Source organism: Notechis scutatus, chromosome 5, assembly GCF_049901735.1.
Source record: "Notechis scutatus isolate UNSWTSFEM ecotype Mainland chromosome 5, rNotScu1.2, whole genome shotgun sequence".
Classification (NCBI taxonomy): Eukaryota; Metazoa; Chordata; class Lepidosauria; order Squamata; family Elapidae; genus Notechis; species Notechis scutatus.
In genome coordinates this window covers 36,710,350-36,730,391 of record NC_142013.1, presented here as the reverse complement: position 1 = coordinate 36,730,391, position 20,042 = coordinate 36,710,350, and the positions used below count along the sequence as shown (strand labels likewise).

Below are 20,042 nucleotides of genomic sequence, written 5' to 3'. Positions count from 1 at the left end.
ATATTTATTAAAGTAAACAAAAGGTGTCATAAAAACAGAAAATACTTAAAATTGATTTCCCATATTTTTGCTATCTGTGCCCTTTAATATTACATAGTTTATATGTAAAGGTGACCACTAATTATGAGAGGAATACAGGATATGAATGCTATTTTGAAATATTATTTGCTCATTGTTTCAATTAATTTCCTTCTTGGATTATAAACAAAAGCCTGATTAATATGATAAACTTCATTGTTCTACCCGCTCCAAAAGAAGTCAATCAATATATTTTTATTTAAAAAGTGAGGAAGCATTTTACATCTTGTAATTTCCTCCTTTGTGTTACGTACATGCAGCTGCTATTCTATTTCAAGCATTTAATATATCAAAATTTTCAAAATCTACAACATTATTCACCCAAAAGTAGTTGTGGCTTACTGTACATGAGGATTAACAACATTTTTCTAAATCAGTAAACAGTAACATAAACAGTACAGTTTATTCCAGAGGTGCTTTTTCAAAAGGCAACTGGACGTTCTTGTTTTTCTTTTAAGATACTTCAGGTCTTATCCAAGAAGCTGCTTCTGCTCTGAGCTTGGATGAAAAGCGAAACAACTTCAAAGAAAAACAAGAAAGTCCAGTTGCTTCTTGAAAAAGCACCTCTGGGACAACTATGACCTGGATAGACTGAGAATCTCCATAGGTATTTAGTACAGTTTATTGTGCAAAAATCAGGTTTTATTTTTCATCATTATTAAATTTAATCATGAACAGAGTTTAAATCAATAGCGAAACCTCGGAAAAGTGAATGAGGGTGGGGGATGTGGATGGAGGTTTGGAAATCAAATTAAGGTCCTTTCACTTTAGAAAAAAAAGTGGAAGTCAGGCATAACAACACTATACCTTGTTCATGCACTTTTCCTACCGATGGACTTTAACCTGCAGTCATTTATCTTATTCATGTGGTGGCCTCTCACTACTACTCCAAACTAAACATCCAACCTAAACATCTGAATATCAATCCCAAGACAAATTCCTGGCAAGCAACAGCTATTGGAGAGGGGGGGGAAAGAATAGGCTCCCTACCACTAGCATCACGTGTCCTTTCTTTATGTCATATGTGGCTAACAAAAAATAGCAGTTTGTGTAGGGCCCAAAGGTCCAGAACAGCAGGAGAAGGTGAAAGCAGAAGTCATGTCAACAGAAAGAAAGCACACAAGGAATGCTTTGATCTTATGTGTAACTACCAAGTCAAATCATTCTGCCTACAGTGCAACATCCTTTGCTATTAAGCACAAACACAAACATATAAACCAAAATCGACCTTTAGTAACTCCCCATTCAAATGAACAGAATTTCAGCAAGATTATAGGCAATCCATATGAGTTGTTTTTCTTTTCCTTTAAAAATAATTTATTGTTAATATTCAATCATGCAGAGCTCATTTCAAACAGAATTAAAATTAATGCCAACATAGTAAATGTTCATATTTAAATGAACACAAATACAGGTAGTCCTCAATTTACAACAGTTCATTTAGGGATACTTGAAGTTACAACAGCATTGAAAAAGTGACTTCTGACTCTTTTTCACACTTACGACTGTTGCAGATCCCCATGGTCACATGATAAAAGTTAAGGCACTTGGCAACTGACACATATTTATGATGGTTGCAGTGTCTTGGGGTCACGTAATCACTTTTTCTGAATTTCTGACAAGCAACATTAATAAAGAAGTCAGATTCACTTAGCAACTGTGTTACTAACTTAACACCTGCAGTGATTCACTTACGAACTGTGGCAAGAAAGGTCATAAAAATGAGGTAAAATTCACTTAACAAATGCCCCACTTACCAACAGAAATTTGGGGTTCATTTGTGATCATAAGTTGACACAAATTTGGCATTTGGCCAAATTGCTTTCTATAGGAAACCTCCTAATGGAAAGTATCTATAGTAAATATGTGAAATACCTTACTACACCAATTTATCTTTATTTGTTTGTATGAGCAGATGGAATCAAATCTAATCAAAGTAACTATGGCCTTGAGATATTCTAAAACATTACACGAAAACATTACATTATGTACTTCATATTGTCATATTTCAGTTATCAAATTTCTCAAATAGAAGGAATTTTAAAAATTATAAATGTGACAGAAAGGTAAGCAGGCTTTGTCAGGTATATTGATGACTATGTTTCTAAATCTGAACAACATGATATAGTACATCAGTCCTTCAACTTCCAATGAAGGCTAAATTGTATGCATGCTAACAGTATATTATACCACTGACTGATTTCAACAAAACTTTCATCCAGTAAATATCAGTAATTCATGTGTCACACTATGTATATCAATGCAGGAGTTTAAGTATAATAATGCACATTGTCCTGCATAAGTTGGTCATTTGCCCTTGATACAATTAGTATAAATAACAAGAAGTGGGAGAAATAACTTTCCTTTCAATTAATTCATTTAGGAAGCAATTTTAGATTTTGAAGAAACTAAGCAATGTTTCATATTGCTTGACATCAATTGGAAATAGTTTTTTTTACAAATAACTTAAGTAAACAAGTACTGACTTCTTTGGATGCCATGGGAAAGTCTTCTCATTCATTAATTTTTACAATGAACCTATAGATAGTAGCTAGATTAAAGTAAACACCAGGAAATCTCTATCTTCTTTCCCAACCCCCCTAAAAAATGAAATGAAAACTGAAAGTTTAAATCATATATTTTATGTCATATTATATAGCTAATATTTTGTGCATATGGCAATTGCATTAATAAACCAAAATATATCTGGTCTAACCAGCAGGCTTACTACAAAATGTGGCTAGACCAACTGCTCCATGGAAGGAAATCTCTATGGATTTTATAGTGGAATTACCTGAAAGTGGAAGAAATACAGTTATTTGGGTAGTAACAGATTTGTTTTCCAAACAGGTATATTTCATACCTTGTGCAAAAATCCCATCTGCGAAAACGTTGGCTAAACTGTTTATTTTACATATCTACAGGTTACACGGGGTTCCTGAATGCATAATCTCAGATGGGGTGTCCAGTTTACCTCAAACTTTTGGAAGCAGTTCCTGAAGTTATTGGGCTCTGCCAAGGGCTTGTGAGAGGACTAACTTGGTATTGGAACAGTATCTTAGATGTTATATAAATTATCAGCAAGATGATTGGGCTGACCTACTGCCATTTGCTGAGGTGGCATATAACAATTCGGTACATAGTAGTACTGGGTTTACTCCAATACTGGGGGGGAGTTCTTGCTTAGGCTTCTACCCTATGCTATGCTCAGCCACAACTCTTTATCAAAATATGTCAAGGTCAATGGACAGAGGCCTCATCACCACCTGGAGATGCCCACATGATCATATACACAACTTTTAATTGGATGAACCAACTGAACTATTGGGGTGGGAATGTTGCCATCACTTTATATATGTGATTTACGCGCTCATTTTGTCAGATTCAGAATTCTTTTGTTGCTACCACTTGACTTCCAGTAAAAGATATATTTTCTCTAATTAATGGAGTCTAAGTATTTCTTTCTTGGATTTTGAATGGAGCACCATCTGACACAAATTCTTCTAACATTCCTTAACTTGATTTTTCTTATTTGAAATATACAAGTTGGAAAATGGTGAAGAAATCTGACAGTAAGACCACTGGTAAAAATATTCAAATTGATTTACCCTATTATTTTGCAAATATGCTAGGCAGACTTCTTATATATCTTTAGAAAACTAACTAGGAAAACATGGAAACTTTTTGTAAGCCAATGCTTTTTCATTAGCAGCAACTGTAATTAGTTCAAAACAATATGGAATAAAAAGTAAAGAGGGCAGAGCATAAGATAAAATGCAAATTGTAACACATTTTTTCCATCAGCTTTGAGAGGAAATGCCTTTAAGGAATTTTAGCATAATTTTAATTTGGATTGTACCATATTTCATCATCTCATAGCATGCAGTATCTTGTCAAATATAAATTATTTTATTTCAATCTATTTTTATTAAATCTCTTACTATCAGGAGATAATGATGACTTTCTTGCAGTGATGTCTTAAATAAGTGATGGTATGCTTCCTGGGTGATGTAGAACTGATACACTACACAGTAATCCCTAATTATGAAAGAATTTGGACGATAGACATGTCTGGTATTAAGACAGCAAGCCAAACAATTGCACTGACCTTTTAGAAATGATTATTATACAAATCTGTGGTATATCTCATTACAAAGAAGTAATGGCTATATTTTCAGTTTGTTTTTGAATACAGAAATTCTACTTTTTCCATAATTAATACATTTCCATCATCATTGCTAATTCTCATTCAGTTTTGATGGACATTGGGCTCAGGAACAGTGTATTTCTGTACTGAATACCCAGAAATCATTTCCAGGTAAGTTCTATGTGAACTTCTATGTTCAGAATTGCAGGCTAACTCAAAGTCACTTACTAGAAAAAATAAAATGAAACAGAGGTCAATAAATTCTTTCTTAAACTAAAAGGCATTGTTCGACCAATCACAAAAATGTGTTGACAATTTTCTTTGCTAGCCAAAACAAACAGGCAAAGAACTTGGAAAAGGACTACTGAAATGCTAGGCACCCAAGGACTAAATCTGACTATACTCAAATTTAGGCAGAGGTGCATCTTAATTGAATCTTGCTCTATTTTAATTTTCAACATGCTGATGGCAATGGGATCTCTAAGAAATACGTTCTGAATCCCACCCCACTGACTTATCACATCCAAACTTCAGCTAATCTCAGGTCCAGATCATTTTGTTTACTGGAGTTGCCAAGCTTTAAAATTTTATAATTTAAATCAATCTAAATTTTATTGAAATTAAGTTAGAATATTAATGTTGATGAGAACTGTTGTAGGAAAAACTTATTTTCTGTCAAGGATCAATTATATTTACTTTTATGGAAGATTTAAAAAGAAAACATAGACATCCCTCCAAGAAACATATTTTGAAAACTTTCATTTTATAAATGTATGGTCTTGATCTGTACCATATATAAAAATAAGAAAAGAAAAGCTTTTGAACAGAACAGAATAGAATTCTTTATTGACCAAGTGTGATTGGACACACAAGGAATTTGTCTTGGTGCAAATGCTTTCAGTGAACATAAAAGAAAAGCTACATTCATCATCAAGAGTCAATATATATTTTACATATATTGAAAAAATATGTAAAAATAAATAATAAACTAACAGGAAAATAGAATTCCATGCTAGTTTAAAACATTTACAAACTGAATTCCAAAATACAAAAATCTGTGGACAGATTTATATTGCTCTTTTCACTCAGCTAAGTCAGAATTAACAATCAAAAAGAAAGCAATACTCTAATAAAAGATGTTCCAAGTACACTCTCACCAAAACTGACAGTGCAGGCTACTATATATAAATATAGAGCAATCCTCATAGTCACAGTCACCAGCAATAATGATGATTTCTAGTTGGATAATGAACATCTGCAAGCAATCAAACTCAGGGAGCACCCATAATTCCATTTATTTATATTTAATTTTCAAATGAAAGATTGTGATAATTCCTTATGCCAAATCTGAAAAACTAATATGACACTCACCCTCATCTTAATTCTGTACACATGTTGACTTGTTTCTAACCAACCACATGGCTCATAACCTCATCATTTTCATAGGCACTATCTCGTTATTCATATCAGTCTTTTCTTTTTAAACTTGTAATATCTAAAACTACAAAGTACATCATAAAGAAAAAGAAAGAGTTTTGAAGAAATGTTTCAAAAACTACTTGGCAATAATTGATAATAATGTTCAAATTAATAGCTTTGCAAAACATCTGATATTTGAGATTCTTATGGGTATACTGACTATAAATGCTTTTATCAAAGAATCTGATAAATGAATCATCAGACAGATTCAGTAAAGTTCATTCTATTAATGACACTTATAAAAGTGTTAGATTTACAATAGAATAGGCAATATTTGTATTGGGAAGGACAACAAACCTATGGAAAAGGCAGGGTAATGATGCAAAATGCACAGGACCATGACACTAATATTGAAAAGTTTAGGTGAGCATTACAACCATCATCATAATCACCACCACCACCATAATTGCTGTTCTTTATTTTTGAAACTATTCTGAATTATTTTACAATCTCAAAACAATATTACAAATTTGTTGAAATCACAACTTAAAGGGAGGCTCCACAATTGCAAAAAACAAAAAAAAATCAGCTATATATCTTAGGCCCCAGTTCATATTAACATAGATATAGTAATGATTAAGATTATGGAAAGCACTTTAAAAGTTGTGTTTTCCAATGCATGTGAACATGAGCAACACACACTCTTTTAATTATTAAAGAAACCACTTTCAGTTCAAAATGAAATAACTTTACTGCATTTTCATTGATCATTAGAACATACCTATTTATATAATAGCTCTTAATCAAAACCTGTTAATAGCTACACTGCTCAAAAAAATAAAAGGAACACTTAAACAACACAATGTAACTCCAAGTCAATCACACTTCTGTGAAATCAAACTGTCCACTTAGGTAGCAACACTCATTGACAATCAATTTCACATGCTGTCGTGCAAATGGAATGGACAACAGGTGGAAAGCAGAGGCAGTTAGCAAGACATCCCCAATAAAGGAGTGGTTCTGCAGGTGGTGACCACAGACCACTTCTCAGTTCCTATGCTTTCTGGCTGCTGGTTTGGTCACTTTTGAATGCTGGCGGTGCTTTCACTCTAGTGGTAGCATGAGACGGAGTCTACAACCCACACAAGTGGCTCAGGTAGTGCAGCTCATCCAAGATGGCACATCAATGCGAGCTGTGGCAAGGAGGTTTGCTGTGTCTGTCAGCATAGTGTCCAGAGCATGGAGGTGCTACAGGAGACAGGCCAGTACATCAGGAGACGTGGAGGAGGCCGTAGGAGGGCAACAACCCAACATCAGGACTGCTACCTCCGCCTTTGTGCAAGGAGGGACAGAAGGAGCACTGCCAGAACCCTGCAAAATGACCTCCAGCGGGCCACAAATGTGCATGTGGCTCCTCAAATGGTCAGAAACAGGCTCCATGAAGGTGGTATGAGGGCCCGACATCCACAGGTGGGGGTAGTGCTTATAGCCCAACACCGTGCAGGAGGTTTGGCATTTTCCAGAGAACACCAAGATTGGCAAATTGTCCACTGGGACCTGTGCTCTTCACAGATGAAAGCAGGTTCACACTGAGCACATGTGACAGACGTGACAGGGTCTGGAGATGCCGTGGAGAATGTTCTGCTGCCTGCAACATCCTCCAGCATGACTGGTTTGGCAGTGGGTCAGTAATGGTGTAGGGTGGCATTTCTTTAGGGGGCCGCACAGCCCTCCATGTGCTCACCAGAAGTAGCCTGACTGCCATTAGGTACTGAGATGAGATCTTCAGATCCCTTGTGAGACCATATGCTGGTGCGGTTGGCCCTGGGTTCCTCCTAATGCACGACAATGCTAGAGCTCATGTGGCTGGAGTGTGTCAGCAGTTCCTGCAAGACGAAGGCATTGATGCTATGGACTGGCCCGCCCGTTCCCCAGACCTGAATCCAATTGAGCATATCTGGTACATCATGTCTCGCTCCATCCACCAATGCCACGTTGCACCATAGACTGTCCAGAAGTTGGGGGATGCTTTAGTCCAGGTGTGGGAGGAGATCCCTCAGGAGACTATCCGCCACCTCATCAGAAGCATGCCCAGGCATTGTAGGGAGGTCATACAGGCACGTGGAGGCCACACACACTACTGAGCCTCATTTTGACTTGTTTTAAGGACATTACATCACAGTTGGATCAGCCTGTAGTGTTTTTTTCCACTTTAATTTTGAGTGTAACTCCAAATCCAGACCTCCATGGGTTGCCAAATTTGATTTCCATTGATAATTTTTGTGTGATTTTGTTATCAGCACATTCAACTATATAATGAACGAAGTATTTAATAAGAATATTTCATTCATTCAGATCTAGGATGTCTTATTTTTGTGTTCCCTTTATTTTTTTGAGCAGTGTATTATATATGTCATCCTTGAACTAACCAGCTACCCTATTAGCTGTAAGCATAAGCAGAACAGAGGAAACAACCAGTCAGAGAATCAAAATATAATTAATGCAGGTATTATATGACAGGTATAATGTAAATATTTTAAATAAACAATTAAAAATAGTTTCTACAAACTAACAATTTAAATGTGGTATAAGAAGAACAATGACTAATCATACTATTCACTTGGTTTTCATGCCTTTATGAATGTTTCTGCTGTATAAATGGAAAGACATTTACTGATGCTACATCTGGTTTTGTAGAAACCAGAATTCCAATAATTCACAATGAAACCAAACCATCTATCAAAGGCAATCATAAATCTAGATAAATGCCTTCCCTCAAAACACAATTTTACCATTCATACCTACTACTCATTCATGTACTGATGAAGATATATATTAAAATAAGCATGATAAAAACTAATACTATTAAAATTAGTAACATAAAATGTTTTTATTTCTAGCTGCAATGGAGCTACTAAATTAATTTTTCTTATTATTAAACATAAATAGAAACCAGATAATAGAAATAATCAAAACCACAGTAAGGTAACCCTTAAAGAATATTTCAAAATTTTTATTTTATCTTTACCAATGTTTCAGCTTATCTTCAAAAGCATCAATGCATACAATGTGATACAAGATGTTATATATTAATTAAATGTATATGTTATATTGTTTTATATATACATTTAAGTGGTAATTATTCTATGATTCAACATTTTGGATTCCAAATAGAAAGCAGGGTAGAAAGCAGGAGACTCTGAGTTCAAGTACAGACTTAGTCATGAAAGCCAGCTAGGTGACTTTAGGCCAGACACTTTCTCTCTCTTAGGCCAACCCATTTCACAGGGTTGGTATTGTGGGGAAAATAGGAGGAGAAAGGGATGTTGAATATGTTAACCACTTTGAGTTATTTGTGGGATACAAACAAACAAACAAACAAATAATGAAATGATCACTTAGTGAATTTTGCTAATTGTCCAGTAGGAAATATTTAACTGAACTACCTCAAGATTCTATCCTCAGCCTTCCATCCTTCTTAGATTGGTCAAATTAAGACCCAGATTGTTGGGAGCAATGTGCTGACTCTGTAAACTGCTTAGAGTGCTAAAAAGAACTATGAAGCAGTATAGAAGTCTCAATGCTACTACTTTGCTATTGCTGATTATAAAAATTTCATCAGACTACATTGTATAGCTGAATAGCAATGACTGACTAAATTAATTTTTAAGCTAATCCAAATAGTTATTTAAATTATTTTGACATATTTATTCAAAATATATGTATTTCAGAAAACATGCCCTCTTTTGGAAATGACTCTATCTTGAATATATATATATATAAATTCCCATTACTTGTTTTGCTTTAACATCAGACAGGAGGATAGACTTTTAAATAGTTGTTCTGAAAACCAATATTCAATATGTTACTTTGATATTGTAATCATGTATGTTTTAAACCTGTCTATAGTAAAGATTTTGTCTGTGAACTGTTAACAAGTTCCAAATTCTTTGGAGATTTTTACAAGTAAAATGAATCTAGCAGTTCTCTTTATTTTATAAAATGAATACACAGGCTATGTATAAAAAATATTTTATAACACAGATACTGAATATTACGTTCTAAAGCAGTTTCTGTGCTGGATTGAAGCTGAATGAAGACTGAACCAATTAATAATAGCTTGTCCTCAAAAGCATATATTTCTCTCAGATCTTTGATATCTGTACAAATTAGGTTGTCATCTGTAAATACCAGGAACAAAACCCCAGAGTTTATTTTTAAACATAACATGTCAGCTATGTTGATTGAGTAACTGCTATAAATCCAAATTAAATGGTCTTTAAAAATAAGCATGACATAAAAATGTAATATTTTAAATTTGTAATACATGAATTTCAGAATAAGTTTTATGTTTACCCTATGTCTTCAATTTCAATTAAACACAATGTTCCATTCTCAAAAGGAATCTGAAAAGCTGATTTATCAAGCCATGAAGAAGTTAGAGTGTAATTTGAATCTTATATTTCTTTTTTCCACATTGTTTCATAGTGTACAGAATTTTTAGTAACTCATTGAAATTATATAAACATGATTTAAACTATTACTAGAAATTCAGATTTTACAAATTCTGTTCTCTGTCGAGGAAATACATGAACAGTGTATGTAAGAGTTAATGGCAAATTTTTCAGATGATCTTATTTTTCCTAAATTCATGATCTACATAATAGTGCTGTCTCATGATCATTTTCATACATTAGTGAGATTATTGTTTATCCACTGATTGCCTGATCTGCATCCAGAAATTCAAATTTAATTTTGTCAAATTTAGAGATCACTGCACAGAAGAAACCATTCTTGGCCACATTGACAAGGAAGAAAGGAAGGGAGGGACGGAGAAAGAGAGAGAGAGAGATTCCCAGATTACTGATGTCAAGAACAATTTGGTGATTGGATTACCAACTGCCTTTAAGGAGCCACTTAAATTACACTGGTGAAAATATTTGACAAATTTGGGCTTTGACAAAAGCTGTCAGGACAGCAGAATATTGTAGATAAAATAAAAGCATTCTGATTATCTTGTCACTTTTGCTATTGTTATGTTACTTCAATGCTCTCCTTGATGGAAACAAAATAGGATGGCAATCAAAGAAAACAGGAAAATATAATTAGATGCAAGAAACTACTGCAGAGTCAGAATCTAATTTTGTCTTATATTTAATAGGGATGGGGTTATTGGTTTCTGTACTGGGTTTTTTTTCCTTGCAAACCAATTGGAGTCACCAAGAGTGAGATGATGGCCATATAAATTTTCTTAATAAATAATAATTGTTCAAAAACACATAATCTTCCTGATTCACATCTGCAAACATGACACACATATACAGTGTCTAAAAATATTATTCTTCTAGTAATATAAACACCTAAGACATGGGTGTCAAATTCAAGGTGTCACATTGCTGTCACGTGATATATCACAACATTTTTTGCAGAGCTGGGATGGGGATGGCTTGCATGCAATGCATCTGGCCAGTGGGCTGTAAGTTTGACACTCCTGATTTAAGACAATATCCGTCTGTCTTAATTTGTGCTGACATTTAAAATAAATAAATGCTTGAACAAAGTTGTTACTTTCAGTGGGACTGCCTTATCAAAACTTTACTTTGTCCTTACAATTAGTCTTTTTTGATGAAAAAACCTCACTGAGAAAAAAATTCAAATGGTTTGAAATCACATGTCTTCATCTACTTTTGGATCCTAGAACTGAACATTTTAAAAATATATATAACACTTATGAAAGCAATTTCTACAGCATTTCTTATCCCCAGTCTTCAGGTTTCACTTTAAAAATGTAACTGGAATGAACTGCCATTTGAATAAACAGGAGAATAATTTCTCAAATGTAAATTTCAGTCATGGGAATCTGATGCATACTGGACTGCACATATGGAAGTATGGATTTTATCCCTTTCTCTATAGAAGGAGTCTCATTCCAGGATGGACTTTCCATGCTTGCTGTATACATTTGACAGAAAAATCTTCAATTAGTTTTATTTTTATCCATAAAAACAGTAAGCAAAGAGAGTGGAGAAAATAAAATAAACACTATAGGAAATAATTGTTTAACATCAAATGGCTAAAAGTTGGGCATGTGAATATATGCATTGGTTAAAAGCATTCTTTAAATTTCTCCATAATTGCTGGCTTTCTCCAGTAATGTCTCAAAAGCAGGATTCTACTAGTGAAAAAATCCAATGGAAGGTATTTTTGTGATGGGAACTTTCTCTTGGAAAAGTTCAGGCTGCTGGAGATAAGGTTTAAAGAAAAGATATCCACCCTTTAATCATATAAACCAGTGCAAGAAAACTCAGTTCCTCTCTTAAAAACTTCCCACAAACTCCATTATCCTTTCAAATAATTTCTGAAATATTTTTATTTTACAACGTTTATTGAGAATTGACACCAAAAATGCTGGAGAATTTCTGTCCTTAGCACTAGTTAAAAACTCCTTTCACATTTACCCCATACACAATCTAGATTAAAAACAAACTGAAATCACTCAACTTCATTTTAAGAACACAGGCACAAACAGCAATATATTTTATATAAAATGTAAGATTTGTGCTAAAATATAAGTTTATATATAAATAAATATACTGTATATTTATATATCTAATATAAATTTTCTTTTTACATTAATTTTAAGCTTTAAATGATTCTATTTAAATTTACTGTGTTTCACTGAAGATTAACAAAATAAGCTTATTCATTTATGTTTTTGAAGACACAAAACAAAAACAAAAAAATCATAATCACAATATTAAATAAGCTGCATTGTTCAATATCTGTAATCTGGTACATTAGCAGAAAATGCTCTGCACCCCAGGGAATAGAGTCCCAGGAAATATTTTTGGACATGACCATCATTAAGAAAAGGGGAAATGACTGATGCAGTTAGATTTAATGCCTTGAATAGGAAATAGATAAATACTTTTTAAAAAAAGAAAAAAGTACCAGGCAAATAGGTCTAAAAGAAAAGTATGTAAATAAAAATATGGGGAAAATGTGGTCGAGAAACAGATGCAAGAATTCTATTCTGAAATAGAATATTATTTGTTTTTGTTTTTTATTAATGCATGCCTTTGAATAAGTTTTTGACTCCTGGAAACTATCTGGAAAAGTCCTTGCAGTTTTCTTGACACAGTTTTTCAAAAGTGATTTACTGTTGCCTCACTCCTACAGTTGTGACAGACTGACCAAAGGGTACAAAGTGCTTTGTGTATTAGGTGGGACTAGAATTCCTGATCTACTGATTTCTAGCCTGGTACCTTAAATACTACAGCAACTGGCTAAACTAATTTGTGTAACAATTCACAATATGCTTGTCCTTTCACCTGCTTTTAACACCAAGGAGCTCAAGTAACAGTCATGGAAAATTTTTAGTGCCTTAGGATCAGTTCAGGGTTGAAATTAATGGCCCCAAAGCACACAGCGGTCCAAACTGCTTTTACAATGGCACCGAATCTATCTTTTCTTCATTCATGGTTTTCTAATACTTAATCCCCACTATACTACTCCTAAAGCATAGCAAATATATGCTCTATTTTTAAAGGTATATAATAGTTCGGGTGTACTACAGAGAAAGGTCTTGCTCATGATGACCCAGCTATTTGTGGACAATTGCGTTCCTTACTTCCTGACGTGGTGTGTTCCTGTTGAAAAATAGTTTAAATCATTATATTACCTTGGCAGGCGTAGCCTCTTTCTTCATAGCCGGCATTACACAAGCACTTCCCTATAGGTACTAGCCATTCTCCTTCAGTACTGCAGTACATCTTGGGTGGGTCTTCCTCTTTGGAATGATTAACACAGGAGCCTCGCACTTCCACTAGTGACTGGGAATCCATAGGTACTGTATCTGGAAACATGGCCAGGTTCTTTATAGTAAAAGGGCATTTTTTGAAGTACACTCGCACTGATACTAAGGCCACACATGCACCCACATCTTGAAAAGCCAAATAAAATCCTTTCCTGCTCACAGGTCCCACTTCACGAACTTCTGTATTGAGCTTAAGAATCCGATCCCCAAGATCCATCTGAGTAAAGCTCTCATCGGCAGCAATGGTATCAATCTTTATAAACTGGTGTTCTCTGAACTTGACAGAATGGTCATCATCAGATTCCATATAATACAAATTAAAAGTTTCTTTACAGGTGCCCAGAACCAATGGAATACTGTTACAATCCCTCAGAGTAAATTTGAGTTCCACATAGATTTTCTGAGCTGAATTGCGTGGTATCCAATTTGTTCTTAACCAATTGTTTTGACTGTGGTCCATGACGTTGCAGACTTGGTAAGTTCTGATTGGAGTATAGTTCTCATCAACACCACTTATTTCTTCCCACTGAAAGAAGCATAAAAATAAATTAGTTAAACAAAAAAACTGTATGTAGTCACTAATAACCAGACAAATCACAAAATGGTGATTTCTTGAAAGGTTATCACCAAAGAAAAATAATTTCAGAAGAACAATGACATTGTGTAACAATGCAATTGTTATAAATCCATAAACATTTTACTATTTTTTCTCATTTAAAACTTGTAGGTTGGCAAAAATATTTTTTCAAAAGTTTCCAAGAAGATTGTAACATTAAAATCATCTGAGTTCCATCTCTCTTTTATATTTCTTTTTGGAGGGCTTTATAAAATATACAGTATATGGTATATAATATTCAAAGTCCTTAATTTATTGTTTATTTATTTAGTTTTTCACAGAAAAGTGTAAACACTTCCTTTCAATGACAAAGAAAATGGATATACTGCACTTACTTTTTGAAGAGTTCCAGAAGAGGCTGGCCTACATGGCAGAGAAGCCAAAGTCTTTTATTCAGAAGCCCATGAAGCTGTAAGAACATAAGATGTAAGGTAAACAGGTTTCCTCATCTGAATAAAAGACCAGCTTCTCTGCCATGAGGGCATGCAGCCTTAGTTTGGGTCCAGTCTGGCTGGCAAGGAGCATCGTCCTGCTTGCTGCTGACTGGCCAGTTCGAATGAGCAGATTTGGGGATTAGGGAATGGCAGCCAATCAACAAGGGGTTTGCTGTTCAGCCCGATGAGACAAAGGAAGCAAGCTCCTTGCCTCAATCCCTGAAGCAGAGGCTTTTTCTCCTACCAAAGGCCTCAAGCCAAAGTCTCTTATCAGAAGCTGGTGAAAATGTTTTCCTTAGATTTCATGTTCTTACAGCTTTACCATTATCTGAATAAAACCATTTGGCTTCTCTGCCAGTAGGTCAGCCTCTCCTGGAGGCTGGAGATCTTCAAAAAGTAAGTAATCCATGGGAAATGGGGGGTGTAGGAGTTAGTGAATCTGGGATGCTAGCAAAGCAGGTCCAGTCTGTGGAAACCTGGCAGGGCAGGATGGGAGGAAAGCAATTGTAGGGACCCCTGGGAGCATGAGGTATCTCAGTGGATTGGGGAGGCCTTGGATGACCTGCTCAGGCACTAGGCCCCACATGTTCTTCCCCACTCTGAGATACCTCATGTGCATTTAATGAACCACACATTCAATTAATAAATGCATTGGGGAAAGCAGGGAGTGATCACATTCATTTAAAATGATTCAATCGAACAAATCCTTGGGTTAGGAATGTAATTGGCAGGCTCTATTACATTCTTAACTTGAGGATTACCTGTATAATGAGAGTGAGGGAGGGTCTCAGGAAAGTCCTGCCTTAGCACTCGTCTATCACAGGTGCTCCTCTGACACCATATTACAAATGAATCTACATAATTATTGCTGAATCCAAACTTTATTTTATGCAGTGTTTTACCTGTAACTTGATATTTCTCTGTTAGGAATAACATGGTTACCTAACGTAGTTTGGGTAAAATAATATATATAAACTATGATAGTGAGTTTAAGTGTGTGTCACTTTAAACTGCAAAGCATGTAATTTTGGGTGCGGTTGTAAAATCGCCATAAGAGGGAGCAAGAGAACTTGACTGATTGCTGGCTTACTGGATTGCTTGCTGACGATGATGGATTGATGGTGTGATAACTGCGTGTTCTCTGCTGTTGCTGAAGGAAGAAAGGAGGTTTGACTTCTTCATATCTCTACTGCGAGAAGATATATTAATGGACTGATATTTGTAAGTTAACTGACCTCTTTTTCGACACTGGACTTTGCAACTGAATTATCCCCGGATGAACTAATAAATGATATATGGACTGTTTTTGACTATGCTAAAAATCTTGCTGGAATAAACTATTTAACTAGCACAGTGTATCTGTTTTACTGAGTGTAAGCTACAAAAACATTTGTCTCACATATTTGCCGGCCCGCCTGACTGCCGTGCAGATTCTGCTAGGGTGTATATCCTTAACATTCTCTTTTTGCTTTTCCGCTAAATTTTATATTTGCACATTTGAATGGGCATAAAACTGGAGAAATAAACTAAACAAATCTAAAATGGTGACAAAGTGCTTTTATCACTTCAAAGTCTATATCATAAATTATAGAAATTAAATAACATTATAAAATTATGTGAATAAGGGGCAAGGATTAGGGTTAGGGGTATAAAGGGGACTAAAGAAGATCAGAATGAAATCTCTGCTATTTTATCAAGAGCCATTTTGTGTACAACTGTTCAATTTATACATGATGAAAGAAGACTCAAAAATAGCTTATCTATAAAAAATGAAAGCTAAATTTAATATATGGAATAAAACTAATGAAACTAAGTTTAAGCTTTGTTTGATGTTGTTATATGATGTTGATCATCACTTTGCTTTGATTTACAGTTTGTTATGCTAATCATAACTGATATTTTACATTTAATGGAATATGTACGCATATGCCACAACTTTATTCATCCTCTACTATGTTTATATTTAAAGAGCAAAGAAGTAAAAATGGTTAGTCCAGCATTCAACTAATTAGAAGTAATATTATACATATGAAGACAGAAATAGCTCTTTAACTAAGGGCATACATTTGCTTTAATAAAAGACTCATTTGATTGAAGTATGAAGAAAAGATAATTGAATTGTCAGTGTGTTGGAAGAGGCAGTCGATCAAGAAATTCCTTTGTATAGTCATGACTAAAATGAATGAATCACTAAACTTTTACCTAATAACATAATGAGGAAATGGATTCCTAGGAGGTAAAGTAGTGATAAGCCTAAATAAGTAAAAATGACAGAATATTTTTTTCTACTAGAATACATTGTAATGTATTTAGCATGTGATCATATCAGATGCTAAATTGTCACAGGAAATTTATACATATTCAAAAGGGAAAAAAATTATTTGCAAAATTTGGTGCTACTTCCTGTGAACAATTTTCCCCCACAATGTAGACCTCACAAAAAGGTAATTGGAGTATAAAGAAGTTAAACCAAACAGCTGTTTCTCACCATTATTATCTTATATTAGCAATCTTATCTCTTCTGCAGAATAAATTTCTATATGAAATTAGTGGCCATATAAGTTCCTTAAATAAGCAAATAAATCCTGAGCAACTATTTCAGATGTTAATAAAGAAAGGATAGTCACAATGATTGCATAATAATTGCCATCAGCATTTCTCAACCTTGTAAGTTTGTGAATTAGTTGTTCACAGCCAAGACCAAAGCACCTTCTTGCCAGCAATCAACACCCAGGTAAGCAGATATTAAAACCAAAATTTATCATAGACCAACGATCAAGCAGGAAACAATATACAAACCAAGGTACAAATAAATAGTAACCAACAATCTAATCAAGTAACTACCAAGAATACTTCTACCAACACTGACAGGATAAGCCACTTGAATATAAACAGTGAGAAAACCTTTTTTTTTCTTAAGCACTGATGATGTTACCTAGTTGCATAAGAAATATCTGCAAGAACACAACCAATACATACATACATACATACATACATACGTACGTACGTACGTACGTACGTACGTATGTATGTATGTATGTATGTATGTATGGCATTCGGCTTTGTTCGGTTATTTTCCCACGTCATTGTAGTTGTTCTTTTAAAGTTGTAGCAACGTTTCAGCAGAATCTCATCTGCCATCATCAGGCTTCTGTATAGTGTTAGTCTGCAGCTGCAGTGCGGCTTCTGGTCTGTGGTCGTGTCTCATCTTCTGTGTGGGTGTGAGTCTGCTTTTTACGTCCCCTTCCCTGGTCCAACACCTCAAAGCCACAGGACATGAGATTGACTTTAAAAATACCAGAACTATCGCCAAAACCGAACACTTCAACAACAGAATAATCAGAGAAGCCATAGAGATACAAAAATGCCCACACAGCATGAATAAAAGAGATGACACCTCCCGCTTACCAGCCATTTGGAAACCCGCCCTCATGAACAGACGAGTACCTAACATGATGAATGACACCAGACCCACACCCACGAGGGCCACACAAGATGCCACCACCACACTTCCACGTAAAAAGCAGACTCACACCCACACAGAAGATGAGACACGACCACAGACCAGAAGCCGCACTGCAGCTGCATCACTATCCACTTCAAACCCCTCTGAGCCATACATGAAGCGAACTGACCCCCACCATGAAGATGCAGCACGACCACGAACTCGAAGCCAAACAACAAGATCACAGCTCACCAGCTCAAATCCCCCAGTAACTAAGACCAACCTGAGCACAACCAAGCCCCCACCTGAACAGAACACACCTCCAGCCAATCAGAACATGGCCAACCCCCAACCAATCAGAACACAGCCAAACCCCAACCAATGAGAACACACCCCCACCCAATCAGAACACAGCCAAGCCCCCACCCAATCAAGTCACACCCCACTAGCAGTTAAAAGGAAGAAGCAGCTGCAAGCTCACATCACTCTGAGAAGCACAGAGCTGAAGACAGAAGCCTGAAGATGATGGATGAGACTTCATCGAAACGTTGCCTAGATACTTCCAATCTTACGCGGGAGAAAACCCGAATAACCAAAGATCCACATACAAATACCCGGAACCTCAGAAAACAAATATTGCACCTCTACGGGAGGAAACCCACCATCTGACCAGGACTTATGAAAAACTTGAAGTCCAAAGAGCTTCCATTTTATGTGACCTCGCATTCCTATGCAACTGCCGAGATCAAAATTTAATTCCCACAAGCTTCCAATTGAAATTCCACACCAACACAGCAGCCACCAAACGCATCCTAAAAAGAACAGAATTGGCCCTAATTAGAAATGAACTTCACACAAAAAGATTTCTCCTAGACCAAATCAACAAAGATCTCCTCACACTTCACCTCAGACTCAGCAACAAGATTCACCCCTTACTTTGGGACAAATCCAAACAACTCGCTGTCTGGAGAGCCGAAACACAGACCACCCTCAAGACAGACACACACACCAACAAACTCAGAAAACTACAACAACGCCAGAAACCAACTCCCCCCCCCCTCACAGCCACACATGAAACAAACAGTGCACAACATCTCAGACAAGATCCTCACCGAAGCCGAAACCAAGGTCCTTTCAAAAGGATTCAACTTTGCTGTCGCTCCCAAACACACCCCCACAGAAACCATCATATGCGGAGTTGAAACCAGCCTGACCAAAACCAACCCTGATGATGCTAATAGAATCAGACTCGAAATCACCAACATCCTCTGCACTAGCAAACCACCCAAAAGCAACTTATCCAAAGAAGAACAAACTGCACTACATAACCTGAAAGAAGACACCAGCATAATAATCCTACCAGCAGACAAGGGCAACGCGACAGTGGTTATGAACACATCTGACTACCAAACCAAGTTAACCAACCTACTCCTAGACCCCACATACAAACCCCTAAAGACAGACCCCACCACCTACCTAGAAAAAACCACCAGATCCAAAATAAAAGCCTCCCCCATCAGTGAAGAAATCCAGCAAAGAATCATACCCAGAGAGAAATCATCCAGATGCCCTAAGCTTTATGGTCTCCCCAAGATACACAAAGAAGGAACTCCACTTAGACCAATAGTCAGCTCCATAGGCTCACCTCTACAAAACCTAGCCAAATTTCTCACCAAACAACTACAGCCCTATGCAGAATCCATCAACTCACATGTAAGAAACTCATTCCAGTTCATCGAGATCATAAAGAAACAAAACTTACAACCCAGCAACCTACTAGTGAGCTTCGATGTCATACCCCTCTTCACCCAAGTGCCAATAAAAGAAGCCTTGACAGCCATCCAAAACAAATACAACCCCCCGCAGCACATCCTAGATCTGACCAACCACTGTCTATCCAATACATACTTCACCTACAATGGACAAAAATACAAACAAATAGAAGGAGCACCCATGGGATCACCCCTCTCACCTGTCATCACAAACCTCTACATGGAACACTTTGAAACACAAGCTCTAGAAAAATATGATCACAAACCCAAACTCTGGCTCAGATACGTAGATGACACCTTCATAATCTGGCCACA

General features: G+C 35.9%; 1 protein-coding gene across 2 annotated transcripts in view; it reads right to left on the bottom strand.

The window, feature by feature from the left end:
* Positions 1 to 20,042, bottom strand: part of EPHA3 (EPH receptor A3) — a 229,940-nt gene that overhangs the window by 122,310 nt on the left and 87,588 nt on the right. For both annotated transcript variants that reach the window (XM_026664009.2, XM_087966571.1), the window contains one exon: positions 13,326 to 13,986. In XM_026664009.2, coding sequence (XP_026519794.2) covers positions 13,326 to 13,986 — 661 coding nt within the window. The remainder of the gene's footprint in view (positions 1 to 13,325; positions 13,987 to 20,042) is intronic.